Source organism: Nasonia vitripennis, chromosome 2, assembly GCF_009193385.2.
Source record: "Nasonia vitripennis strain AsymCx chromosome 2, Nvit_psr_1.1, whole genome shotgun sequence".
Classification (NCBI taxonomy): Eukaryota; Metazoa; Arthropoda; class Insecta; order Hymenoptera; family Pteromalidae; genus Nasonia; species Nasonia vitripennis.
The window spans coordinates 33,305,817-33,329,230 of NC_045758.1; the positions used below are offsets into that span (position 1 = coordinate 33,305,817).

The 23,414-nt window shown below is 46.1% G+C and overlaps 2 protein-coding genes across 8 annotated transcripts in view; one reads left to right on the forward strand and one right to left on the reverse strand.

Annotated features, from left to right (window-relative positions):
- The window catches only part of LOC100116811 (plexin-A4), a 176,867-nt gene that overhangs the window by 5,192 nt on the left and 148,261 nt on the right, over nucleotides 1-23,414 (reverse strand). For all 5 annotated transcript variants that reach the window (XM_008206574.4, XM_032597499.1, XM_031924382.2 and 2 more), the window contains 5 exons: nucleotides 3,335-3,792; nucleotides 2,986-3,262; nucleotides 2,326-2,451; nucleotides 2,019-2,233; nucleotides 22-1,947 (listed from right to left, as the gene is read on the reverse strand). In XM_008206574.4, coding sequence (XP_008204796.2) covers nucleotides 22-1,947; nucleotides 2,019-2,233; nucleotides 2,326-2,451; nucleotides 2,986-3,262; nucleotides 3,335-3,792 — 3,002 coding nt within the window. The remainder of the gene's footprint in view (nucleotides 1-21; nucleotides 1,948-2,018; nucleotides 2,234-2,325; nucleotides 2,452-2,985; nucleotides 3,263-3,334; nucleotides 3,793-23,414) is intronic.
- LOC100679127 lies at nucleotides 17,396-21,039 on the forward strand. Of its 3 annotated transcripts, none has more exons than XM_031924385.2 (7): nucleotides 17,396-18,635; nucleotides 19,026-19,318; nucleotides 19,403-19,663; nucleotides 19,740-19,997; nucleotides 20,107-20,369; nucleotides 20,450-20,636; nucleotides 20,720-21,039. In XM_031924385.2, the coding sequence occupies exons 2-7, from the start codon at nucleotides 19,027-19,029 to the stop codon at nucleotides 20,821-20,823; spliced, it is 1,365 nt and encodes a 454-aa protein (XP_031780245.1). In that variant the 5' UTR covers nucleotides 17,396-18,635; nucleotide 19,026; the 3' UTR covers nucleotides 20,824-21,039. The 3 variants fall into 3 exon arrangements, with proteins under 3 accessions (XP_031780245.1, XP_016837093.2, XP_031780244.1); XM_016981604.3 differs by having other exon boundaries at nucleotides 17,399-18,635; nucleotides 19,740-20,006; XM_031924384.1 differs by lacking the exon at nucleotides 17,396-18,635 and adding an exon at nucleotides 18,791-18,907 and having other exon boundaries at nucleotides 19,740-20,006.

Here is a 23,414-nt window from a genome sequence, read left to right on the forward strand (position 1 = left end):
GAAAAAAAGCTCGTAAATCACCTTCGAAGAAGCAGCTTGGGATGGCTCTTTCCCTCCATGCATTTCTCGATTAGATCGGCAAGCAAGGTTTTCAGAATATCCGTACAATATTCCATCTTGCTCTGCAGTGTTACCATTATTAGACTCGCTACATTTACTCGGTCACGCATAGAGAAATAGCGATTGCTTTCCAAAGTTCTGACGAATAGTAGCAGGAAAGTCTTGTTCATGATCAATTGACCAAACAGCCTCAAACCTTTCTCTTTGCGCATGAGCTCGGGCCTGTCCCATTGGAGCACAACGTGATTGTCGTCAGAGGGGAAGAGTATATTCATGGCATAGGCTCGATATTCCAGGAAGGGAATTCCACCGCTGGTCAAATCTCCGGTCAAATCTGTCATCTCTGTCTGTAGTTCGGCGAAGGCTTCCTTGCACTCGGCTGCTACCCTCAGTTCCAGAATGTCCATCTGTTCCTGCATATTCTTGAGCACTCGGTTGCTCTCGGTGGACTTGCGTCGGTAGGCGATCAGAAAGGCGATAAAGATTATGACCAAAATCACGATGGCTGCGCTTACGCCGAATATAGCGGGCTTGGATAGAGGGCCGTTTAGTCCAGCGGGCATAGCGTAGCTCAGCTTTCCGATTTTGTACTTGAGGTTGCCACCCACGGTGACGATAACCTCTGGAAGGTCTGGTTTGGGATTGCCCGAAGAGTCGAGAGCCGGCGGTTGTGTAGATGGGGGTCTGCAAGTCAACTGCTGTCGCGAGAGGGATGTCACATTGCAAAAGCTGTCGCCGATCTTGACAACCACGTCGGATTCTTGGCAGGCACGGTCCAAGTGTTGGCCGTTGATGGTGAGATAGTCGCTCTTGTAGTACTTGACTTCTGTGTCGAAAACATCGTAGACTGGATCAGGGTAGAGCAGGAATGGGTGCAGTCCCTGCTGCGTGAGATTCTGAACTCGGGCAACATTGTCCATTCGAAAGCCGTACTCCAGGGACAGCGGTTTCTCGGCATCCAGAGCACCGAGCAGCACGTCGATCTCGGGCGATTTGCAAATCATGTTGGTCTGGCTGAGGATACTGCAGGCCTGCGAAAAGTACTGTTTGCCTTCGTAATAAACGTACATTTCAGGCTTTTGGATGTATCCAAGGTTCTTTCCAGTGATGCTGATTTTAATACCGCCGGACGGAATGCCCTTTGGTATTTTGAGCTGTCCCCCACCAACACCACTCTCGACGCTCTCAATTTTCGGATCGTCGACGTACTCGAAGAAGCCGTTGTACTGCCTTTTGGATTTGTCGAAATACATGACGACCGGTGCCTTACGCTTTTCCGGACTGGCGCTGGTAATGCACAGAACCTCGTCGTGCTCGGTATTGTTGATTTCACAGGGAAGATTGTCGATAAAGGCCTGAATACGGCTGCCGGCATTCATGTAGACGCCAGTGATGCGTAGACGAGTGCCTCCGCTCACTGGACCGTGGGTCGGTGAAATCGCGGTGATATTGGGGTCGACGAACTTGTAGTAATCTTTGGACTGGCCGCGAAAGTCCTCGATCTTGACGATCACCGGGCCTTCGCGAATCTTGTTGTCGCCGGGTCCGTCGACGCGACACACGATTTGCTTGGTGCGTATATAAAGCTCTTCGTAGGGCTGACAGGTGAGTCCAACGACGGTGACGCCTTGGTATATGTCCTTGAAAGTTTTTCCGAGATTGATACCGGTGATGGTGATGTTGGTGTGTCCTTCCCAGGGGCCTATCATAGGCTCGAACCTGAGGATTTCCGGATTGGGACAAGTCTGATTGCGATCGAGCCAGGTGCCGCTACCCTTGTCGCACTGCTCCTTGACCTCGCAACGGTCCGACGTCATGCACCAACCGCAACCGTACTTTTCCGCGAGCGCCAGACACATGCCGCAATTGTCGGCCATGTCGCGGCACCTGAAAAATCAGAAGAGCAGCGTTAAAATACAACAAGCGGGAGAGTAACGAGAGTCAAGAACGTCAATCACCTGTAGATAACGACGTGAATGTTGTCAGGATTGTCGAGAGGCTTGGAACCACCCCAGATGACGGCAAATGGCACAGTTATGTTTGGCTGGCGCGACGTATACGAGAATTCAGTGTCATCGCAGTAGATTGTGTCGGCGAGCAGCCGAGCGTTAACACTTGTGACTCGGCCTTCGATGTTGAATTGGCAGACGAAGCGAGTCTGGATGATGAATTGCTGCAAGAAAGAGAGAGAGAGAGAGAGTGAAAATCGTATCGAGCCGTTCGCTCTTTTCATCGATGATTGCTTGTCTATTACGCTTTACTTACCCCTATGATGTGAACCTTGACTCGTATGGTCTTCTTGATGCCGGACGAGACGAGAATCTCCTTTGAATCGGTGGCGTTAATCGTCGGGCAGAAAGCCGGTCCACTCCTGTAGCTCGGACCCATTCTCTGCAATGATTCATCGATTAATTTCTTCCCCCTCTAATTGGCCGGTATAAAGACGCCGCGCTGATGTATATACATCATTCTTCGGGCCGAGGGAAGGAGAGCTTTTACACGCATGACCGGGAATCGAATGCATCCTCGCGAGCTTTACGAGCGCCTATCCCTTCTTCTCTCGAATTTTACGAATCACTCGTTTCATATATATGTATAGCGAGAGAGGGAGGGAGCAGTAAGAGAGGAAATACGCTGACTCGGATAAAATCGCTGTCGTTCGGCGAACGCGGCGATCAAGCCCGGGATTTATGAATTCGTTATTATACTCGAGCGGGTTATACGTTCTCTCGTAAGTTGGAGCGGCGCGTCTGTTTTTTACGCTGGCAGTAAACCAGGAGTAGGATCTCGGCTCCAAGTTGGACGATAACATTCATGGAATCGCCGTAAAAGCGCAGTCCTCGAATTAAACTGCCATCGGTTGATGAACTCGCCGAGCAGTTGTAAGTAAGTATAAGCGAGGAGACGATAAGGGGCTGCACTTACGCTGACGCCCGTGACGAGGATGTCGTTGCGGCAGTTTTCGGCGGTGTCGTGGGTGCACCTGTGCCCGTCGACGCACCAGTCGCAGGGGAAGTTCGAGGAGACGCACTGCGTGCAGGAGCTGTGCGTGCTGCAGTCGAAGAAGGTGAAGTCCGTGGCGACGAGGTCGGGCCCGTTGGTCATCCTGACGGAGAGCTTGGCAGTGAAGTGGTGCTGGCCCTGAGGGATCGGGGGCAGTAGGTCCGTGCGCGGCGTCGTGCAGTTGACTCCGTAGGACTTCCTGCGAAGCGAGAGAAAGATCAACGTCGCATCGAGAGCCGAGCTTAAATTTTCTAATTTTCGCGAAACTTACCTCGTGGCGTTGGTGATGAGAGTCTTGTCGAGGGCGGAAAAGGCGCAGAGGAACTGGCCGGGCAGACTGGGCAGGTTCTCGATGGCGAGCTCGAGGGTCCTCGCGGTGGTCCTCTGGAGCTGGTCGGGGTTGACGCTGGTTATGGTCGTGCACCTGCCGCTCTTGTAGGAGATCCAGTAGAGCGGGTCCTTGGCGGCGTCCTGGCAGTCGCTCCGCAGGCTGCACTTGTTCTCGAGCGAGCACCAGCCGCAGTAGGGGTCCTTGGCGTTGAGGCACTCCCAGCAGGTCTTGTAGACCGAGCACTCCTGCACCTTCACCTTCGAGATCTTCTTCTCGGTCATGACGTAGAGGTGCATCTGGTGCTGGGTATCGAAGAGAAGGTCCGGGTTCACCGGGGACTTGGGATCGATCTCGAGGTCGCCGTACTCCTGAGCCTGCGACGCCGATTCAACCACCAGCTGCAACGAGAGAGACAATACGTCGTTATATTATGGAATATCCTTATCTCCTATCCGATAATCGCTCGATCATCGCGTGATTTAGCCCTTTTTTCGCTGGCGCGCATTTATCCGCTCGTTAATCGGCTTTTACGAGTAGCCGATCGTCAAACCTGTATCCCAGCCGTGCGCAGAGCTGCTGCCCGTCTCTCTATACACAGGCTATCGACTCGGCTGTTTATTATGATGAGAGAGATTTTTACGATGCTTTGTTTGCGCGCGATGCAAGCTCGGTCAAGTGCAGTGCGGCAGAGCGGGTTATATCCCGTGTCGCGATGCTGCTCATCCCCCCTCTTTTTCGGCTATGATCTCGTTAAATCACGAAACTAGGATGCGCAGACCCGCGGGCACAGAGTCATCCAATTTTTGGCTAATGCTCGTTTATTAATTTTCGACCACGATGAGAGCGCGGTGATAGTGGAATTGTCTATGCGGAGAATCCATGCCGTGTGTGTGTGTGTGTGTATAATAACGTAGTGGGGAGTAGCTAGAGTAGTCGATGAATAATGCAACGGTCATTCGCGGACACCAGTAATCGATGATTTTTCTACTTTCGATATTATACTAGATTAAACGACTTTCGGCCCGGCGTTATATCGAGCTGCGAATGAAAAATCGGATAATTTTCGAGAGTCGATTCCGAGAGCTACGCGCGCAACAAATATGATTCTGTCTCTCTCTCTCTCTCTCTCTCTCTCTGACGAGTATGCGGAAATTCGATTAGCTCGTCGAAATTTTGCACGTTATGCGCGTCACAGAAACCGCTTGCGAGCTGCGCAAGTTTCGCCCGATACCGACCGCGCTGCTGCTAGCCGATTAGTGATTGATCGTATTACGCGGATTCGAAAACCAAATTGTAGTTACCGAAAAGACAGGGAAATTTTTCGAAAAAAATCTCCCGCTCTTTTCTCCGCGCGAGTTTTATAAGGCCGATTCGACATTGATTGACCGAATTCCTACATGCGCGAGCTCTGACGTTATTCCGATGATAATAATAATTCGCGCTTTCGAAATCTGTCACTCTCGAAACGTACACTCGTGGAAAATGCAAAGCTCTTTCCCTCTCGTTTTTACAAGCCGGCCCCGGTCGTTAATTGAATTTGTATTCGCGCGCGCGCGCAGGTTATTAAACGAGATCCATTTCTTTGATCGGCGCTCAGTAGGCTGCCGTGTGACGCAAGCCGCTTGACGCCAGTGATTTTCTCATAGCTGCGGTCGCGAAAAGCGAGAATTAACGCGAGAAACGCACACTGCAGCGCTGTTATAACGTCGGAAAAAGCAACGAGGTATATATAACGACCTCGCCTTGAGAACAAAGCGCAAAATCGAGCGACACAGCGCGTATACGGAGACGTTTCAATTATGAGCTAGAGTAAGAGACGCAGAGAGAGGTGTATATAATGAGTAAAGCCGCAGGTGACTCACGGCCGGACAATTAATCATTACCAGAGCGGCTGTGATTCGTATAGCTGCTCGTCGTTTTTCTACCATCGGCGCGCGAGTATATGGATCGATCTTTCAGCCGGGCGAAAAAACGGCCGCCGCTGCGAGAGAAAAAGCGGAAAATCGAGCTGTATAACAGCGGCTCGCCGCGAGGGCCGCCTCGAGGAAGGAATGAAAATCGGATTCGCAATGCGCGAGCGCGATTCTCACGATCCCGCGCGCGGATAGGACGCGCTGCTTGCGAAATGCTATACCGCGCGCTGCGCGTTTTAATTGTCGCTCGCTCCGCACTGATATGCCTGTTACACCCGATGCTCGGTATCGCCTTTTTTGGTCGCCGCTGATTGACACTCTCTGTGAACGAACGTTCATTTTTTTTTTTTCATCCCGGCTATATAGCTCCTATTCTTTTTCGTCTAGGACTCGACGTTTTTTTTTGTCGTTTGCGGCTACGGCTGTTGTGTGGGTTTTGTTTGCGTGGGACAATTTTTCGGGGTATCGGTTTTACGTAATATTCGTTTTATATTTAAAACGCGCGAGTCGGCGGTGTAATCGCCGCGAGTATAATTGCAGAGCGAGAGAGAATTAATTAAAAGGAATGCGTCGGCGGATTGCGGATATTTTTAGCAGCGTAACGAGATGGATAATGAAAGAGAGAGAGAGAGAGAGAGAGAGAGAGAGAGTCGCGCGATGTGCTAAAAATTTGTTTGTACTAATTAAAACTTGATAATGCGAGCGCGGCAATGACGGTTTAACGAGTATAACAAAACTAGTCTGAATTCCAGTACGCTGGATTTGTTATAACCGTTGTCGAGAGGGGATGTTATGTAGCGGGTCGGGATGAGGGGTGAGGCTGATTTCATTAAAAAATAATTTATACGAATTTGTATAGGAGCTGCTCTCCGGTACTAGTCAAAGGTAATATGGCGGATGTACACCGACTCGTGTACATATAGATATCGCAGGTAGTCGAGTGGCGCGCAATTAAATCGAGAGAGGGAGTCGTTCCGCGCGCAGCAGCTTGAAAAAGCGAAAGTAGATATCGCGAGGGAGGAGCAGCCCATCGTCCGCGAGTATCCCCTAATTAACCGAATCTAAACGAGAGCCCGCGATGCGAAGCTTAATTTTTATACGCCCCCCCCCCCCGAAATACGATATTACATACAGCTTTTCCGGATAAAACAAGAGCCCGCGATTCCAATCACTGCCGATTATATGGGTCTCTATATCTAAAGGCCAATTAATTTGGCCTCCGTCGTCCTCGTCTCTATAGCTTCTTCTCGGAGCCTCTTAAGACTACTTTTAGAAAGAGAGCGACAGAGAAAAATGGGATGCGGCTATAGAAAAAGCTCGCGAGGATTGAGCGAAATCCGCTGTAGCGCCTGGGCTCGCAAGTTTGAGGGATCTAAAAGGGAGACAGAGGGAGAAATCGCTGCTCCTTTTTCTCCACGGCTAATTTGGATTAGTTTCCCCGCTGAAAGCTCTTTTCTATCTTGGAATAAAAGTCGAGCTATTTCTCACCCATCGGTACGATTCAAATAGCCCGCGCTATTCTTGCACCGAACGGTTCGCGAATATTTTCCACATATCGGAGTAGCTCGCGCGCTTTCTCACGGCTGCGCGAGGTTATTTCGAAAAAGCAGCTCTGAGCAGATCCCGCGTCGTCGTCGGCTGCTGCGAATTAGCCCACTTAGCGATGGACCGAGCGCGTACGCGCGCGCTAATTCCGCCGCGGATGTATCTCTTTAGAAGCTAAAGAGGCGCTAAAGAGAGCGAGGATATAACGCACAGCGAGGATCCTTGTTCGGATTACACGGCCCGCGTATAGTGTTTTGCGACAAACTGACTTTTCCTTTGTTCTCCACTCTGTAGCGGTCTTGTACACTCGTATGCGCTAACGAAATTCACCTTCTTTGTTTCTTTCATTCCATTACACGCACTCGCGAATCGAATTACAAGGTCGCCGTACGCGTTACATTTTTTTCTTCTGTCGCGAAGCTCCAACTTCGATTATCGCGCTCGAATCATAAGGCGGAAAATAGTACAATTTGAATTTTTAATAAATCTCGACTCCTAGCCTCTATATTTTTGGAGAGAGAACTGCTGCGCGAGTTTATATATATAGCGTACATGCATAATCCGACGGAATTACCGGCTTTTTATTCATTCGCATTTCCCGCGCTGCTGCTGCTGCTGCTGCTGCTGTTTTCATTTATTATTTGGCGTGCGGCGATTTTTTCCCCCGTGTTCATATCCCATGCGCTCTCGGATAAAGCGAAATCAAGCTAGATTTCCAGGAGCTTTCTAGGTCAGAAAGGGATTTTTCTCGAAAGCAAAAATAGCGACGTTTTAAAGATTCGGTGACTCCCTAATCCGGCCGATTGATCACATCCGACGCGGAGCCGCGGCTTAACTCTCTCCGCGCGCGCGCGCGCAAATTGAATAAAAAGTCGTAAATCATAATGGCGCGCGTATACGTCCGCTAATTAGCTGCCGCGTCGAGCAAGTCTTAGGGGGGGGGACCCTCGGGGGATCGAGAAAAGCACGTCTCTATGTATAGAGGGCGAACAAAGCCCCGCGAAAATCCCATCAGCCCTTGCCGTAAAAGGAGCACATTATGCTCTACACTCTCCTTTTCGGCTACTCTCTCTCTCTCTCTCTCAGCATCCCCGGCGAAATAAAGGGCCGGGCAGCTCTGTACTTCCAGAGCTGCGGGGTAAAGGTCGTGCGCACGCGGGGGTGAAAAAATCCGCAAGAAGCGTATGCGTACAGTCGGGGACTAAATCGACGGGAAAATTCGGGCGCACTCGCGGTACACGTATATGTAGCCGCAGAGAGATCGGCGGTGCAATTGCTCGTAAAAACGCGTCGACAAAGGATTCCCGAAAAATATGACTTTCCTCGCTCGCAAGCTCCTGCTCGGCGACATCGGAATCCTTTCAAACGCGCAGCGCCGTGCGGATTCGAGAAAAACGTTCGATTAAACCTCCCTAAAAGGCTGTCAAGTCGAATGAGGAGCGCTGAATACGGGCCTGCAGCCATCAGCTGCCTGCAGAGAGATGACAAACTGTGCAGCACAACGCTGTTTCGCTCTCACCCGCGCCTAATTGCATTAAAAGCCCGGCCGTCAGGGCCCTTTTGTCCTGTCCCAATTACTCCGTCCATCGTTGTCTCTCTCTCCCCCCCCCCCTCTCTCTCTCTCTCTCTCTCTTCCCATTGATTCTTTATGCAGCCGTGTATACGGTCGATGGGCTGCTAGCTCGACATCGATTTACTACGGCACAGGCTCTCTCTCTCCCGTGTGTCATACGCGCGTCATATCGGTCGAATTGACTTTTGCCCGCAAGCGGCAGCAAGCACTTTCACGCCCATGTACGCGCGTAAAAAGCCCCCGTTTACAATATTACACGTTTGGCGCGTCGAGCTGCAGCTGCACTCACGCTTTTCGAAAGCGACGGCTATATAGGCTCTAATGAGAAAGAACAGCCTCGTGGTAATCCCGAGGCTGGTACACACACGGACGAGAGATGTCATTAGCGTCGAGACGCCAAATCATTGTAAGCCAAGCTCATGAATGAGCCCGGCTGCGTGTAGTACACGACGTGTCTATAGCGAGCGGTAGCCTGTTGCCTGCTGGCAGTGTGTGTACGAGCCGGCAGCGGAGATAATCGAAATTGACGTGAGCGCGGCAAAAAGAGCGCGGGCGACGGGAAGCGAATAAAGGAAGAAAATAAGAGTTTTATGCGGCTCGACAGGCCAGCAGCAGCGGCAGCGCGAGAGACGCCGGAAATGTCAAAAAGTCCGACGGAAGAGAACGCCGAGGCTTGCCACCCCCCGCGTTTGTATACTATGTATGCTAGCCCCCGAGTTTCCCCTTTGGAATTTTAACGCCCGACCTGCGAACGCGCGAGCTTTTTAAACGTCACTCCTTCGCTCTCGCTTTGTTGCCTCTTTTTCATCCTTCCTTCCTTCCATCCTCCCAAGACTACCACCTTCGCACTCTCTATACGTTTGCGCTGCTCCTCCGAACTTTCGAGTACACTAACTAACTGCATAACTTTTATCCCGCCTAATGACTGCGTAAACTCGCTCTCGCTTCACGCTTCGATTATTATCATCCACAGGTATGATATCGATGATGATGATGATGATGATGCGGCGGAAACAAGTTGCACATACACGAGCGACGCGAAACACCGTTGTTATATTCATCAGCGCGGACTGATCTGATTTCACGAGGCCACTGCGCCCCCATTCGAATGTTAATACGCGTTAAAATAATAGAAGATATTAGCGCTCCAAGTGCAGCGTAATTTGAAATTCATAGACGCTTGAACGTTGAAATTATAATTACATTACCGATGGATTTACGTCAATCGCAGAGAGCATTATATATCGGCGCGGCCGAATATTACCCGACGAAAAAAAGATAAGCTATATGTATACTGCGCGTACGCGTCTATCTGGGATAAATTCATCGAAATACCGCACATGCACGACTGCATCGAGATTAAAGCGAAACCTCCGTTGCGAAAAAGCCGGCGATTGCTCCGCACAGTACCGCGTATAGAAAGAAGCGGGACACACACACACATGTAGAACACAGAGAGAGAGAGAGAGAGAGAAGTATACGAGCCGGAAAAGAGAACGGTGATTACTGCGGTCGAACGATTTTCCCTCGAAATACCAGAGCACAGCGGAAAAGAGAAACGCGCGACACAAAAAACTACGCGGCCCACGCCGAGCTTTCAAAGAGCCACCCCCAACTGCGATGGTTTATCCAGAAATTAAAATATATGCGAACGCGCCAGAGTTGGATTTTTCCGCAGTTCATGCTCTTTGACGGATGGTTCACTCGCGCGTACTTCAAAATCATTCGCGAATAATCAGCCGCGTATACGTGCGAGCACACGTTACATGACACGACAATTTTTTCGCTGATTTTTCACTCGGATGGATCGACGCGCGCTGATAAAAGATTTTTTCAAAAATTACGCACATCGCGATGGACAGCGCCCCTCGCGTATAAATAGAAAAAGCACGCGTATCTCGGTTAATAGGCGAAAATGGAAAAATCCGAAAAAGCGGACAAATTTCGAAGCCGATGGATGTACTGTATGCGGCGCGCGTCGATCTGATAATTTTTCCGGCCCCTTTCTCTCCTACTCCGGCGGGCATCGCCGGTTTATCGCGCGAGTCGGAAAATTCCCCCAAGGCATCTGGGGGGGGCAGAGATTCCACGCACACTACTGCCGGATTTTTGCCCCGCTGGGATTTTCAATTTCGCGCGAGCGCGCCGAACCTATTTTCGGGTGGGCTAGTAGCGTGCGGCTGACGTCGCCGCAGAGGGAAAGAGGAAAAATACTCGGGAATTTGAGGCGAGAGAGAGAGAGAGAGAGAGAGAGAGAGAGAGAGAGCAGCTGGCTTTGAGATTTTCCGCGGGAATTGGAGTATAGGCGAGTGACGCGGACGAACCAATGCGGAAGGATATTCGCGGTCGGCCGAGTGGAAAAGGGACGTGCGCGGGAGAACTGTCAGACTCGACTCCTGTCTCTCTAGCCGCATGGGTGTTTCCATGTTAATTTCGAATTTTTTCCGCATTTCTCGCGATTGATGTTTCCGCCGATACAGATATGTGAGATATTGCAGATTGCATCGAGGGAGAAATGTCTGTGCCAAGTGGGCAACACCTCCTGCGTATTCGGGATAAGAGCCGTGTATAGAGATCGATACACTGCTGCGCGCGCGGCTTTCGCTTATTATTTTTTACGCCCGGCCGAGCAATCGTAATTACGCGCGTCGAGAGCTGCGAGACACCGTTAATTAAAGAATAACTCTCGCTGCGCAGTAGCGTATCTGTCGAGGTGGAAAAAGAGAGAGAGAGAGAGAGAGAGAGAGAGAGAGAGAGAGAGAGAGAGATGCCGATGGAAAGTGCTTCATTAGCTATAACGCGAAATGAATGCCTATTCACACAGCGTCGAGAATCCAAGTTTCTCTGTACAACTATACGGTCGCGCGCAATTCACCAAGGATATTGGGTGTCGAGAGGAGAGAGAGAGTGGGAGGGGGAGACAACGCAATGGGCCGCGGCGGATAAGGCCGATGACAATGCGACAATCGTCCCCGCAGCCATAGGAGCGCGTATACGTTATTGCCGGAGATCAGTGATTCTCATTACAGAAGCGGCTCGCCAAAAGCGCTCCTAGAACATGGTCCAACTGCGTATATACAATCTCCCCCGAGTTCCAAAGTGCTCTGCCTCGTGTCTATATACGTGTGCGTGCGTGTATACGGAGCAGTCTTCCGTCCTCCTTCTCCTTCTCTGCTCCTGCAGTGCAGTGACACCGGTGCACTTGTGTGGGTGTACGTACGTCGCTCGTTTCGTCCCCTGGGCGATGTCTAGCTCAGCTCAGCTCGCTCTCTCTCTCTCTCTCTCGTTATCTCTAGGCTAGTCGCTTTATAACTCCTCTAAACTGCGCAGCCGAACATTGTTTATGCATGCCGCGCGAGGCCGATATCTATGCTCCCCGACGCAATGGCGATATAGCGCACCTCCTCCCCGTCGACTTATCTTCGCTGCCGCTGCAGGCGCCTATCGATTTGTAGCTCTGATTCTTTAATCGATCTTCATTGTCTCTCTCTCTCTCTCTCTCTCTATCTCTATACCGAATAAAATATCTCGTTTGCTCGCGCGAGTGCGGCTCGTTAGAAATTCGCGACGGCGCCATTTAAATGTGTAATTCCGGTGCATATGCAGTTCCCTTTATTGCCGAGGTCGCACTAGTCTGCCATCTCGTGTCTCTTACCTGCAACAGAAAGAAAAAACAATCGGTTAGTTACATGTATACGTCGATGGGATACGAGGTCTATTAAAGAAAATTACGTGCGTATAAACAGTACACACACACTGCACTTGGATTAAAAGTCGGAAATCGGCGCGCGCACACACACACACACACACACCGTGCGCGTATTCCCCCATCCCTTTCACTCTCTTCGCTTCTCTTGGCCTAGAACTACAGCAGCTCGAGCGAGTTTCGCATGGAGGCCGCGTAGGTATCTATTACGCTTTCCGGATGCATTTAAGCAGCTAACTATGCCCGACGCATACGCACACCGAACAGCAGCATCTACGTATTTCCGTACACCGCTGCTACTGCACGTGAGCAATTTTCGCGGTAAACGCAGCGTGGATACAAGCTATCCTCCTCCCCCTGCCTGTCTATACTCCACTGCTGCTGTTGCTGCAGAGAGAGAGAACATAGTCTATAGGTACAGTCTGCAGCGGACAAAACGCCGAGAGTGCAGCAGCGCTCGAGTGTAAGCGGCTGATCTGCTGCTGTACTCCCCGCAGCTGTACATACAGCGCGATAATTTCCGCGGATTATCATCCGCCGAGCGCGAGTTTAACAAGTTTAATGCACATGCAGCAGCCGTCGCGACTTTTTATCCGATACATCTCGCTTACACTCTGGCTAAATTCGAGTTAAAGCCTCCATACGTAAGCGCGCCCGGGGAAGAAAACAAACGTCGATGCTGCTATGCGCGGCTCCGCTCGTTTATTCAAGCGCCGCTGTAAAAAAATGCACTCGTGTATACTCGGCGGCCAGCGGTGCAGCTAGCGTACGACTGTATAGCAAATATTTATTTACGGTTACCAAGTGGCGCCGTGTGTAGACGCTTTTTTCGGCTGATAATGTGCGAGCTTTACTTTTAGCCGCTATTACTCGTCGTAGCGCTCAATTTGAGGATTGAATTATTCAGGGCGCGAGAATAGACAATGCAGCCGTATTATAAATATCAGAAAGCGATTTTTCGGCTCGTTACAGTCGCGCGCGCAAGTTTGACGGAATTTGGAGCCAACGCAGCCATGTTCGCAGCTTGTACGCGCGTTTGTAAATGCTGCACTTTACACACCTGGACGGCCCTCCTCTGATAATTCGTTGAAATGATACAAAGCCAGACTGGCTCTCTCTCTCTCTCTCTCTCTCTCTCTCTCTCTCTCGGCAAATTGTTTGCAAATATTTGAGTATTATGAAGTAGCCGATAACACGCGCTACAGCATTCCCGCACACGCGGAAAATGTTAATGCAAATTCTGCGCGTAGCGAAGCTCTGCTAAAACGTGTAATAATATAAATTAACGCAATTTCGAGAGCGAGAGAGAGAGAGAGAGAGAACGGCTGCAGAGTGCGCTCGCTGCAAACATTCGCGTTCTATTACCCCCCGCGAGTGTATATGATAATATACGGAAAGAAAAGAGAAAGGGGGTGTGTAAACCCCGCGCGCACGTGTTCTCTTCCGCTTTTTTCTCGCTCCCCAAATTATACGTTTGAGATTAGTCCCCGCAGGTTTATTCGGCGCTATTATTTCAATTTTTCGGCGAGAATAACATACGCGCAGGCAATATAGCCGCTGCGCGGGCGAAATGAAAAGGGAACCTCTCGCGAATGCGGGACACGTTTTTTCCTCGCTAGCGCGGCGGGTTAATTTATTTATAGCTCTCGCGGATCCTAATAACGCGCCGCCGGTTCATATCGCTCGAGAGCTGAGAGCTGGGAAGGAAGAGAAAAAAAGCGTTCATCGCGCAGCTAGGCAGAGGGTATACAAGAGCCATTTGTCACAGTGAAAAAGCCATCATCTCCAGGTGGTATATACATTGCAAAAATAACGCGCACACGCGGCGAATTATTTGGTCGTCTGGATTCTCGCTTTCTTCGAGCATGTTCGCGGCATAAATAAATTCGCAATCAAGCCTTCCTCCAGCATTTCCGTCTCTCGTCGCTGTGTGTGTGTGTGTGTATACGGCGTATGGACCGAGCGAGGGAACTGCTGGCGCCCGTGTACGGGCCAAAGCGCCTATTCACTCTGGCGCGATATATTATCGGCCCGAGACCGCCAGCGGTAGTAGCAGCAGCGGCAGCTCCTATGGATCCGAGAGAGAGAGAGAGAGAGCATTTGTACACGTGTGCAGCCATACGTGCGCTGTGTGTACGTTTGTATAGGTGTGAGAGCTTGTCCTCGCGCGGAATTTCAAGGATTATCCCGAGAGCGACTACTGCAGCAGTAGCGCAGCTTCCTTCCAGGGATTCTCTCGAGCTACTGCAGTTCTCGTATAGTCGTAGTCGTAGTCGTCGTCGCGCTGCGCAGAGGCGAGTTCGATCCTAGTTTCTATACGTTGCGCGGACTATACACAGCAGTGTACGACGTTGTTGTTGTTCTTGTTGTTACGTGCGGTCGGTCACTTCCGGGTTATAGCGCAGCTTTGTTCGGTTGCGCGCGAGCTGCACACGTGACTTTTATATTTCGGACTGCCCGTCCCTCTTTTTTAATCGACAGCAGCAGCAGCAGAGAGCTCGCAGAGGAGGAATTTTCTCGGGGAGTCTTCTTCGCGCTGCAGCTTCCTCATGAATAATTCATTTTGCAGAGAGAGGGAGAGAGCGATTCGAAAAATGCCACTCGCGACGTCGATCAATCCGACAGATTACATAAATTTTCACGACGACGACGACGAGTACACAGCTACTCTCTCTCTCTCTCTCTCTCGGTTTTCCCACGAGCGTCACCCCAAAAAAGCTTCCCCGCGTAATTGGAAGCCCACATTTCGCGATGCGAGAGAATCCGCCTGTGGGAGATTCACATCGGAATTCGCCCGAGACACGCGGCGTTGCATATGCGCATATTCCACTCGCGGATGGCTGTCGGGCTTTGTTATAGAGAAAACCTCGCTACTCGCGTATGTCCGAATAGGGAAAAGAGAGGTGTATTCCGTGAGGTCAGTGAAGCCGCGTTTTTCACCTGTCATTTGCGTCGTGTTTTAATAACAGACGGGCAGGCAGCAGTCGCGCGACGCGATGTAGGTCGGACGTGACTCGAAATAAGCGCGTTTGCGTTATACTATACGCATCGCGTAAATTCAGCTCATCGAGTCCTTGCCGAGAGTCCTTTTTTTTTCTTTTCTTCAACTAGTATTTATGCAAGTGTTACGCACAGGCTGCGCGAAAATAAAGAGCTCAGCTTTACGATTCCGCTGCTCTGAAATATACGAGCATTACACTTTCGAGAAAGAGTATAGAGAAGAAATCATTTTTATTGCAAAAGGTTGCGGCCGTTAATGCGCTAAACTAAACGAACGCCGTATAACGTCGACTGCCCTGCACGCACGGATAACGCACGTATCATGTCCGAGTGCGCGTATTTGAAATTCCCGGATAGCCGCCGTTCGATCGTTTTTATTAGTTGCTTATGGGGCATCGCGCACGTGCGCTCGCCGCCGGCGACAAAAGATTTTTTCCACCGGTAAAGAGGCCTCGATACACAGCGGCGGAAGGAGATAAAAAATAGAGAGCTCTCGATATATATATCCCCGTAACGCATATTTCCGCAAAAGCCCATATACACCCACACAGCAGCTGCCGCGCTGGAGCAACGGATAACGGCCTAACCGATATTCCAGCAGCTCTCTCAGCAGTTCCTTCGACCCAGAGCCAGCGCATTGTCATCGAAACTATACAGCGGCGAGTAAAAAGGGGGTGGGTGGGCCGAGAAAGAGAGAGAGAGAGAGAGAGAGAGAGAGCCGGGACGTATACTGAATTATGCGGGCGAACCCGCGGGGGGCCACCACCAGCGCACCGCGAAATCCGCGAGTGTATAATACGCTGCCTACAGCCCTGGTAGAAACATAAGCTTACGAATCCGGTAGCTTAATAACGATAAGCTTATATTGTTAATAAAAATAAGCTTACATATTAACTGATTAGAAGCTTACATTCAGTTAACTATACTAACAACCAACAGCTATAATGCGATCATAACCTCTTTCTATTTTAAATGGTATTACCAATATTAAAGTTTTACCAATGATTTATCTCTCATATCTTTCGTAAGTTCATTACTTGTGTCCCCTTGTGTGTACAAACTACAACAAATATAATCGAAATAAGTTTATATGAGTGAGAGCAACGAATATCGTAACCTTATGTGTGTGTGTGTGAGAGAGAGAGAGACACCTATATGAATTACTGCGCATATTCATATATATATATATATATATATATATATATATATATATATATATATATATATATATATATATCGGCCTGGGCGTTGATCAGAGCGTGGTCACGTTGTTGCTCCGAAATTGTTTTAACACTATAGTGTAATTTAAAGTTAATCTGTGCTAACAATAAAAGTTTGTAGTGAAATATCAAGTGTTGTGAAGTCAAGCATCAACTTGAAAATTTATAAACTTAAAACTTAACCTCCTAACCTATAAATTGCTTTGAGTGTAGTACACTTTATTTTCTTTTGGAGTTTTGACTTCATCAAAATGAGCAAAAGAAATAAAAATTGTAAAGCTTTCCGTAAAAACAAGAAACAAAAAAAAATGGACTTCTTATTAGAAGAATACGATGGTATGATATGTGATGCAGAAAGTGAGTGTCGTACATCTTTTGTGAAAAATGAAGAATCAAGTATTATTCAAGATTGTTTTAAGAAAGAGAGTGAGAGTGATAATCCTTCAGACGACAATCAAGCGGAGTCACAGGATGATAAGTTCTCTCAGTCAGAAGTGGTTCAACAAATTCAAGAATGGATTGTGGACACGCAAACACCTCAAGTACATTCAGACAAATTGTTGAAAATTATGCGAGTAAAAGTTTTACCAACATTGCCAAATTGCACTAAAACTCTTTTAAAGAGTAATGTGAAATTTGACATAAAACAAATGGAAGTAGCTGATGGTACATTTGGCGAGTTCCATTATTTTGGAATGAAAAAAAGTTGCACGATACAGTGAAAGTTGAATGTCATGAAACACAAGTATTGGAATTAATGTTCAATATAGATGGGTTTTCACCATTTAAATCTAGTTCTGTTACTGTTTGGCCAATACTTTGCAAAGTGTACACCAAACAAGATAAACATTATCAACCTTTTAGTGTTGCAGTGTATGCTGGTAAAGGAAAGCCAAAATGCTCGTGTGAATATTTAAGTGAATTTGTTCAGGAATTGCAAGACTTATTGACTAATGGACTAAAGATTAATAATCTACATTTTAAAGTGAAAATCAAGCATTTTTGTTGTGACACTCCAGCCCGGTCATTTATAAAATGCATACTTGGCCATACAGCATTTCGTGCTTGTGAGAGGTGTAGAGTCCTTGGCAAGAAAGTTGACGGAGTAACTGTATTTCTGGAAGTCGATGAGCCTAGAAAAACAGACGAAGATTTTCTCAATTTTATTGACTCAGAATGTCATACTGCAGTATCATTGCTGAGTATATTGAATCCTCCAGTCAAGATGGTATCACACTTTGTTCTTGATCCAATGCATCTTTTATATCTTGGATGTACAAAGAGAATTTTAGAATTTATGCTGTCCCCTTCGAAAAACAAGATTCGAGTGAGTGCAACTCAGAAACTTGAATTGGAGCGTAGAAGTGTTCAAATTTATCCAGATATTCCAGATGAGTTCCCAAGAAAATTGAGGTCGACGAAGGATTGGGCCAAGTATAAGGCAGTAGAGTACAAATTTTTTATTCTCTATGCGTCACCAGTTATTTTAAAAAATTTAGTATCAGATGATTTGTATGATCATTTAATGTCATTCAATGTAGCATGCAGGTTAATGTCAAGTGAGAATGCACTCCTTCATGTTGACGAAGCTAGACAGTATTTGAAAAGTTTTGTTGAAAAAGCTCCTGATTTATTCGGACCAACATTCATGTCACTTAACATTCATAACTTGATACACATCTGTGACGACGTGGAAAATTTAAGCTGCAATTTTAATGAACTTAGTGCATTTGCTTTTGAATCTTATTTGGGAAAAATTAGTAGTGCATTACGATCAGCAAACCATATAGTGGCTCAGTACTGTAGAAGAGTTCAAGAAAAGGACATGTTCGCTGTTCAGACATCAAACAATAATCCAAGTGTTTTAATTCTACAAGAAGATAAAACTAAAGTTATTAAAGTTAAATATTGTGAAATGATTCTATCACATAGCAATCCGAACAAAACAGTTCTTTTACAAGACAGAAGTGTAGTTGAGATTGAAAAGATTTATAAGCACGCTGATGACAGCATTCGAGTTCAAGTGAGAAGATATTTGAGAAAAGAAAATATTTTTGATCAACCGTGTAATTCAAGCAGTTTAAATATGTGGCAAGTCAGTCGCCTTTCCCCAAAAGTCATAGATATACCATTGAAGTCGATTGTTCAGAAATTTGTTAAGCTGACAATGAATTATTCAGACTCACCAGAAGAAACAAGAATATTCGTAATTCCATTAATGCACTAAACATTTTTTCAATACTTAGTGATTATGGACTGAAGAGGTTATATATAAGTGTGTTTGGTGAGTTGAAAAAGTTCATTCTTAATTTTATTATTTTATTATTACAATTTTTCAACATAATTAAAAATTTAATTTGCTTCATAAAGTATTATAAAAGTAACCTTAACTTAACCAAGTAGAGTTTTTATGATTCAAATTTTCCCGCCCTTCATTCAATGAAAATCTAATGTAAACAGTGCATTTGAAAGGTTTGATATAACACCTGTTTGAGTGTGACATTAGTCTACACTTTTCTCGTGATTGTAGTGATCTCTTACTGTGTTTATCATCAAGTAAATAATAAACATTAGCTTTCTATATGCAGTTTTTATTTACTTTCATAAATTTCATTCAATTCTTTCAAGATACAAATGTGATCAGTGTGATAACCTCAAATCTGCTTTTTTTCAGAATGTCTGATAACAGATACAGTGACTCTGACAGCAGCAGTGGAGATGATGAATTGAAAGAGTTTGTCCTGGTGGAGTTCATACACCGTGGAAGAAAAAAGAAGTGTGAATCTGCAGATATTGTGCCTTCAAAATGGTTAGAATTTGATAACACACGCAAGCGATGCCTTACCAAGTTTCTAGAATCTCCATATGGACCTGAAGATATTGAGATGCTACACACTTTAGTTAAAGAAAAAGCAGATGCACCAGAAAATTGGCCAGTTTATCCAGTCGAAGTAAGGGGACGAGCAAGTGAGTATCACAGTGATCCATTTTATTACTTTTTTAATGTTATATAAGTCTTATGTCTAAATAAATGTTTTTGATTGTTTATAGGTACTTATGAAAGAGCAGTGGAAAAAATTGGAACGTTGGAAAAAGGAGGAAATGCCTTTACAACCGATGATGAAAGTGCCTCAGAAATCAAGTCCAAGATGCATAACGCTGTTCGCCAAAAGCAATTAAAAGCACAAGCAAAGCTTTTAACAGAGAAGTTTTTACCAGGAAATAAAGTGACGAATAATTATTCTCAAAAAAATGATAAAGAGTCAACCTCGGAGTCAAGTTGTGGTATTCAGAGACGAGTCGACTTTGCAGGTAAAATGAACTATTGAATAATTTATAAAAATATTGTTATACACTGAATTAACTAAATTTTTTTTCTGTAATTTAGTACCAAGTACATCAGGAATACCAAGTAGATCTACAAATGCTCATGAAACCCAGCAACCTAAAGAAGCTACGGTATCTATTAATGGACTACACACTGATAATGGACTACGCCCAGCCCAAGAACCAGTTAACAATTTGGATGCTGTCGAACTTGAGCTCAACAACGATGACAACAATGAAAATCAAGAGTTGCATGAACCTATTGATAACTTGGTACGACAACTGAATATTCCAATAGTTCAATTGGGAAATTATGAAAGCAAGTCTGGTTTGTATTACGATAAACACACTTCTATCGTGTTCTGCTTTCAATCTCATCACACACATGTCTATTTAATTGTAATCAACTTTTAAATTTTTATTTACAGATTTTGAGACATTAGTGTTGACTAAACTTAATCAGATCACTCTCAAGCTTGATGATATCATAACCTCTTTGAAAGATGTCCAGAAAAAACAAAATGATACTGATACATTTTTGATGGACAAAAGTGTAGTTCAGCATCAGGGGAAAACTAAAATAGACTTTCTCAAGAAGTATAAATTGAAGCTACCGATAGAGGATATGGAAACTTTCAAAATCTTTGATGCGTCTCTGACAGTAGGAGATCAATTTTTGAAAGCTGATGTTGTAAGTATGCTTATGCGACTCAAGATATTCTAAGTTATTTATTTATTTATATATAAATCAACTCTTATATTTTATTTTAGTATATAGAATTAACATCGCTAGTAGATGAACTTGGTTGTATAACCAAGAGCTTCAGCGCAATGATGAAAAGGTTCATTGCGAAGGATGTAGCAGTGCAATTTACAGCAGCTAGAAAGGCACGTGATCCAACTAAAGAACAAGGGGCTGGAAAATTCAAAGACACTGCACTCTTTCAATGCATGAGTGGTGAGTTTTTTATCATGTACATTTGTATTGCTTGCGTATAACTGTTTGGATGTATCACTCATGCGTATATCATTATTTTGCAGTTGTAATGGTTAGTGCATCAAAAAAAAGAAATGTGCTGGTATCGAATAAAGACTTAATCAGAGGCTTAAGTTCCATAGTTTGCGGTGCTAAAAAATGGGAATAATTATATATGTATGGTTCGAATGTTCTACGACTTCATTGTAATATTATGTTATTATATTGTACTTATAATTAATGAATATTTTGTATTAATGCGATGCCAAAAACTAAAAGTAAAATGCTTTTATACGTAATCCACATATTGTTTAAACATGTATAAATACCATGTATCTATTAATAATTAGAGATTATTAATAAAGTTTGAAAATAATTTAATAAATATATTGTTTATTTTATAATTTTCCCTTAAACGATATATAAAGTTTAGCTAAATGTATTATATTACATATTTTATTCAGAGTCAAGAATGTGTAGGTTATGTTTTATATAATATTGATAATGCATGTCTATATATACTGATTTGTTACAAGATTGGAATTATTAATATAAAAATAATAGAATTACACTGTTGTTGTTATTTTTCAACTAATTAACGATGTTCGAATGAATTGCGGTCAATAGAAAAAAAAAAATTCACATCATCTTTTAATCTAATTTTACGGGTTTTGAAGCTTATTTCCAGTTTAAAACGATGTCGCTGTAAGCCTTACGGAAGCTTAAATCGTTAGCTACCATACCCTTATTCTGCAATAATAAGCTTATTATCAGCTTTAAATCAGCTGGGGTTTCTACCAGGGAGGTTTCAATCTTAATGCACACGTGCTTTTCGGCGTGTCACCGCATAGCTGTGTGTGTGTGTGCATAGGAAGGAAGTCTGGAAATTATATACAGACGGCGCTGGGAGAATAATGGCCCCGAGAAACTTGCTCCACCGCTGCTGCTGCAGGAAATAAAGCGGTAAAGATTACCGCCGCGATGTGCGCGTATATGTATAGCTTGGGAGCGAACGAGGCGAAAAGAAGATTAAATTTACACAGCGGAGCTTTTGGAAATTTTGTACGTCGAGTAGTATTTCCGCGCATTAAAACCTCTGTCGGATTAAGGGAACGAGCTTTCAAATATTCTTCCGTGTGTACAACGCGTACGATGTACAGTTCTATTTTTAGATCTCAAGTGCGCGTAATTCGGGATTTATACGCGCGAGCCGAGTGTAGAGTATATCCAGGAAAAAGAAAATCGTGCGCTTTCCTCTCGCGCGACGTCGTTTTAGCATAATGAGAGATATCGCATAAACGTTATATGGAGACGTAACTGGCGCGTCGTTAAAAAATACTTCCGCTATATTCGCATACTCATTCGAGTGCAGCGCATTCGCATTGAGATTTTTTCATTATACTACACGGCAGCTCTCTCCAGCGCATTACAAGAACTTTTCTCTCTCTCTCTCTCTCTCTCTCTCTCTCTCTCTCTCTCTTTCTCGAATACACGATGAATTGCAAAACACTCGCGGAGAGGCAGTTACGGAATCGCCGGCCGCAACAACGTTTTCAATTTTGCCGTAGGAAAAATTATCAACCGTTTTCCGCAACTAGCTTAATTTTCGAGCTGAGCTGCGCGCGAGAAATAAAACATACACGCGCAACTTTTCAGCGCCGCGGCGGTATGCGCGTGTGTAAATACGTAAACACCCCGACGATAGCGCGCAAAACAAACTTTTCCGTGCACAGCGAACGAACAAACGAACGAAAAAAAAACGACGAGACGAGTGAGAAAAAAGGAAAGCTGAAGCAACGCGGGGGGGGGGGGGGGTGGGTGGGCTAAACCAATTTACTCGGAAATAAAATGTTTCGGAGGCTCGAATGCGCTCTCCCGCGAACTAAAAGATTATTTCACTCGAAACTTTCGTCCACTCTCTCTCTCTCTCTGTCTCTCTCTCTAACAAGCTGCTCTGCTTTGGGCGCTTTGAAAGCTACCGGCGGCGCAATTAAAAGCAAACCCCCGGCAGCTCACGCGAGAGTACACGCTAGCTCTCTTCTCGCTCCCTCCTCTCTATACACTCCTTTTTCACCGCCGGTACATACACACAGCGGAGTGTGTATGCGCGAATTGGAAAACAATGAAAAATGTTCGGAATTATGCCCTCAGCTAACTGCTGCTCAGATGAACGAATCTCCATCGGCTTTTTTCCTACTCTTTTTTTTTTGCGCGCGAAAATAACCCGCGCTCAGGAGTATCGTACGCAAAAGTTTCGCTTGGCTGTGATGTACAGAAGAGGAAGCGCAGGGAACGACCAAGACAAAAAAAAAAAAGCACAGAGGAGACGGAGACGCGGATAATGGACGCGAGGAGAGGAGGAGGCTCGTATCATTCATCCGCGAGTCTCTAATTGAAGCGAGCGCCGAGCGCATATATATCGGGAAAAAATTTTCTACTCGGCAGACGCCGGAAAGGGGGAAAAAGGAAGCCCCTGTACGCGCTTTACTTTTCTGAATATACGCGCGTCCCTCTCTAGGGAAAATCTGCAGACGTACTCACACACACACACACATACACACACGCTTTTGCGCCGTCGAGCCTCGAGAAATTGATGGATATGCGTGTATGATCCAGCTGTGCGTGCGTGAGCGAGTCCATGCGGGGGAGTGAGTTTTTTGTTCTTCCGTTTTTTGTCTGTTTACGAGTTATTTTTCGGTGCGCGCGCGGAAAGTCGTCAAAAGGAGTTCTCGAGCCTCTCTCGCTCCGATGCAACTGATG

Bases quoted from the DNA above. Each gene is read 5' to 3' on its own strand.
- LOC100679127 (XM_016981604.3), top strand. From the start codon at position 19,027: ATGTCTGATAACAGATACAGTGACTCTGACAGCAGCAGTGGAGATGAT. The intron at 19,319-19,402 runs GTGAGTATCACA...GATTGTTTATAG, and splicing joins CGAAGTAAGGGGACGAGCAA to GTACTTATGAAAGAGCAGTG. The intron at 20,637-20,719 runs GTGAGTTTTTTA...ATTATTTTGCAG, and splicing joins ACTCTTTCAATGCATGAGTG to TTGTAATGGTTAGTGCATCA.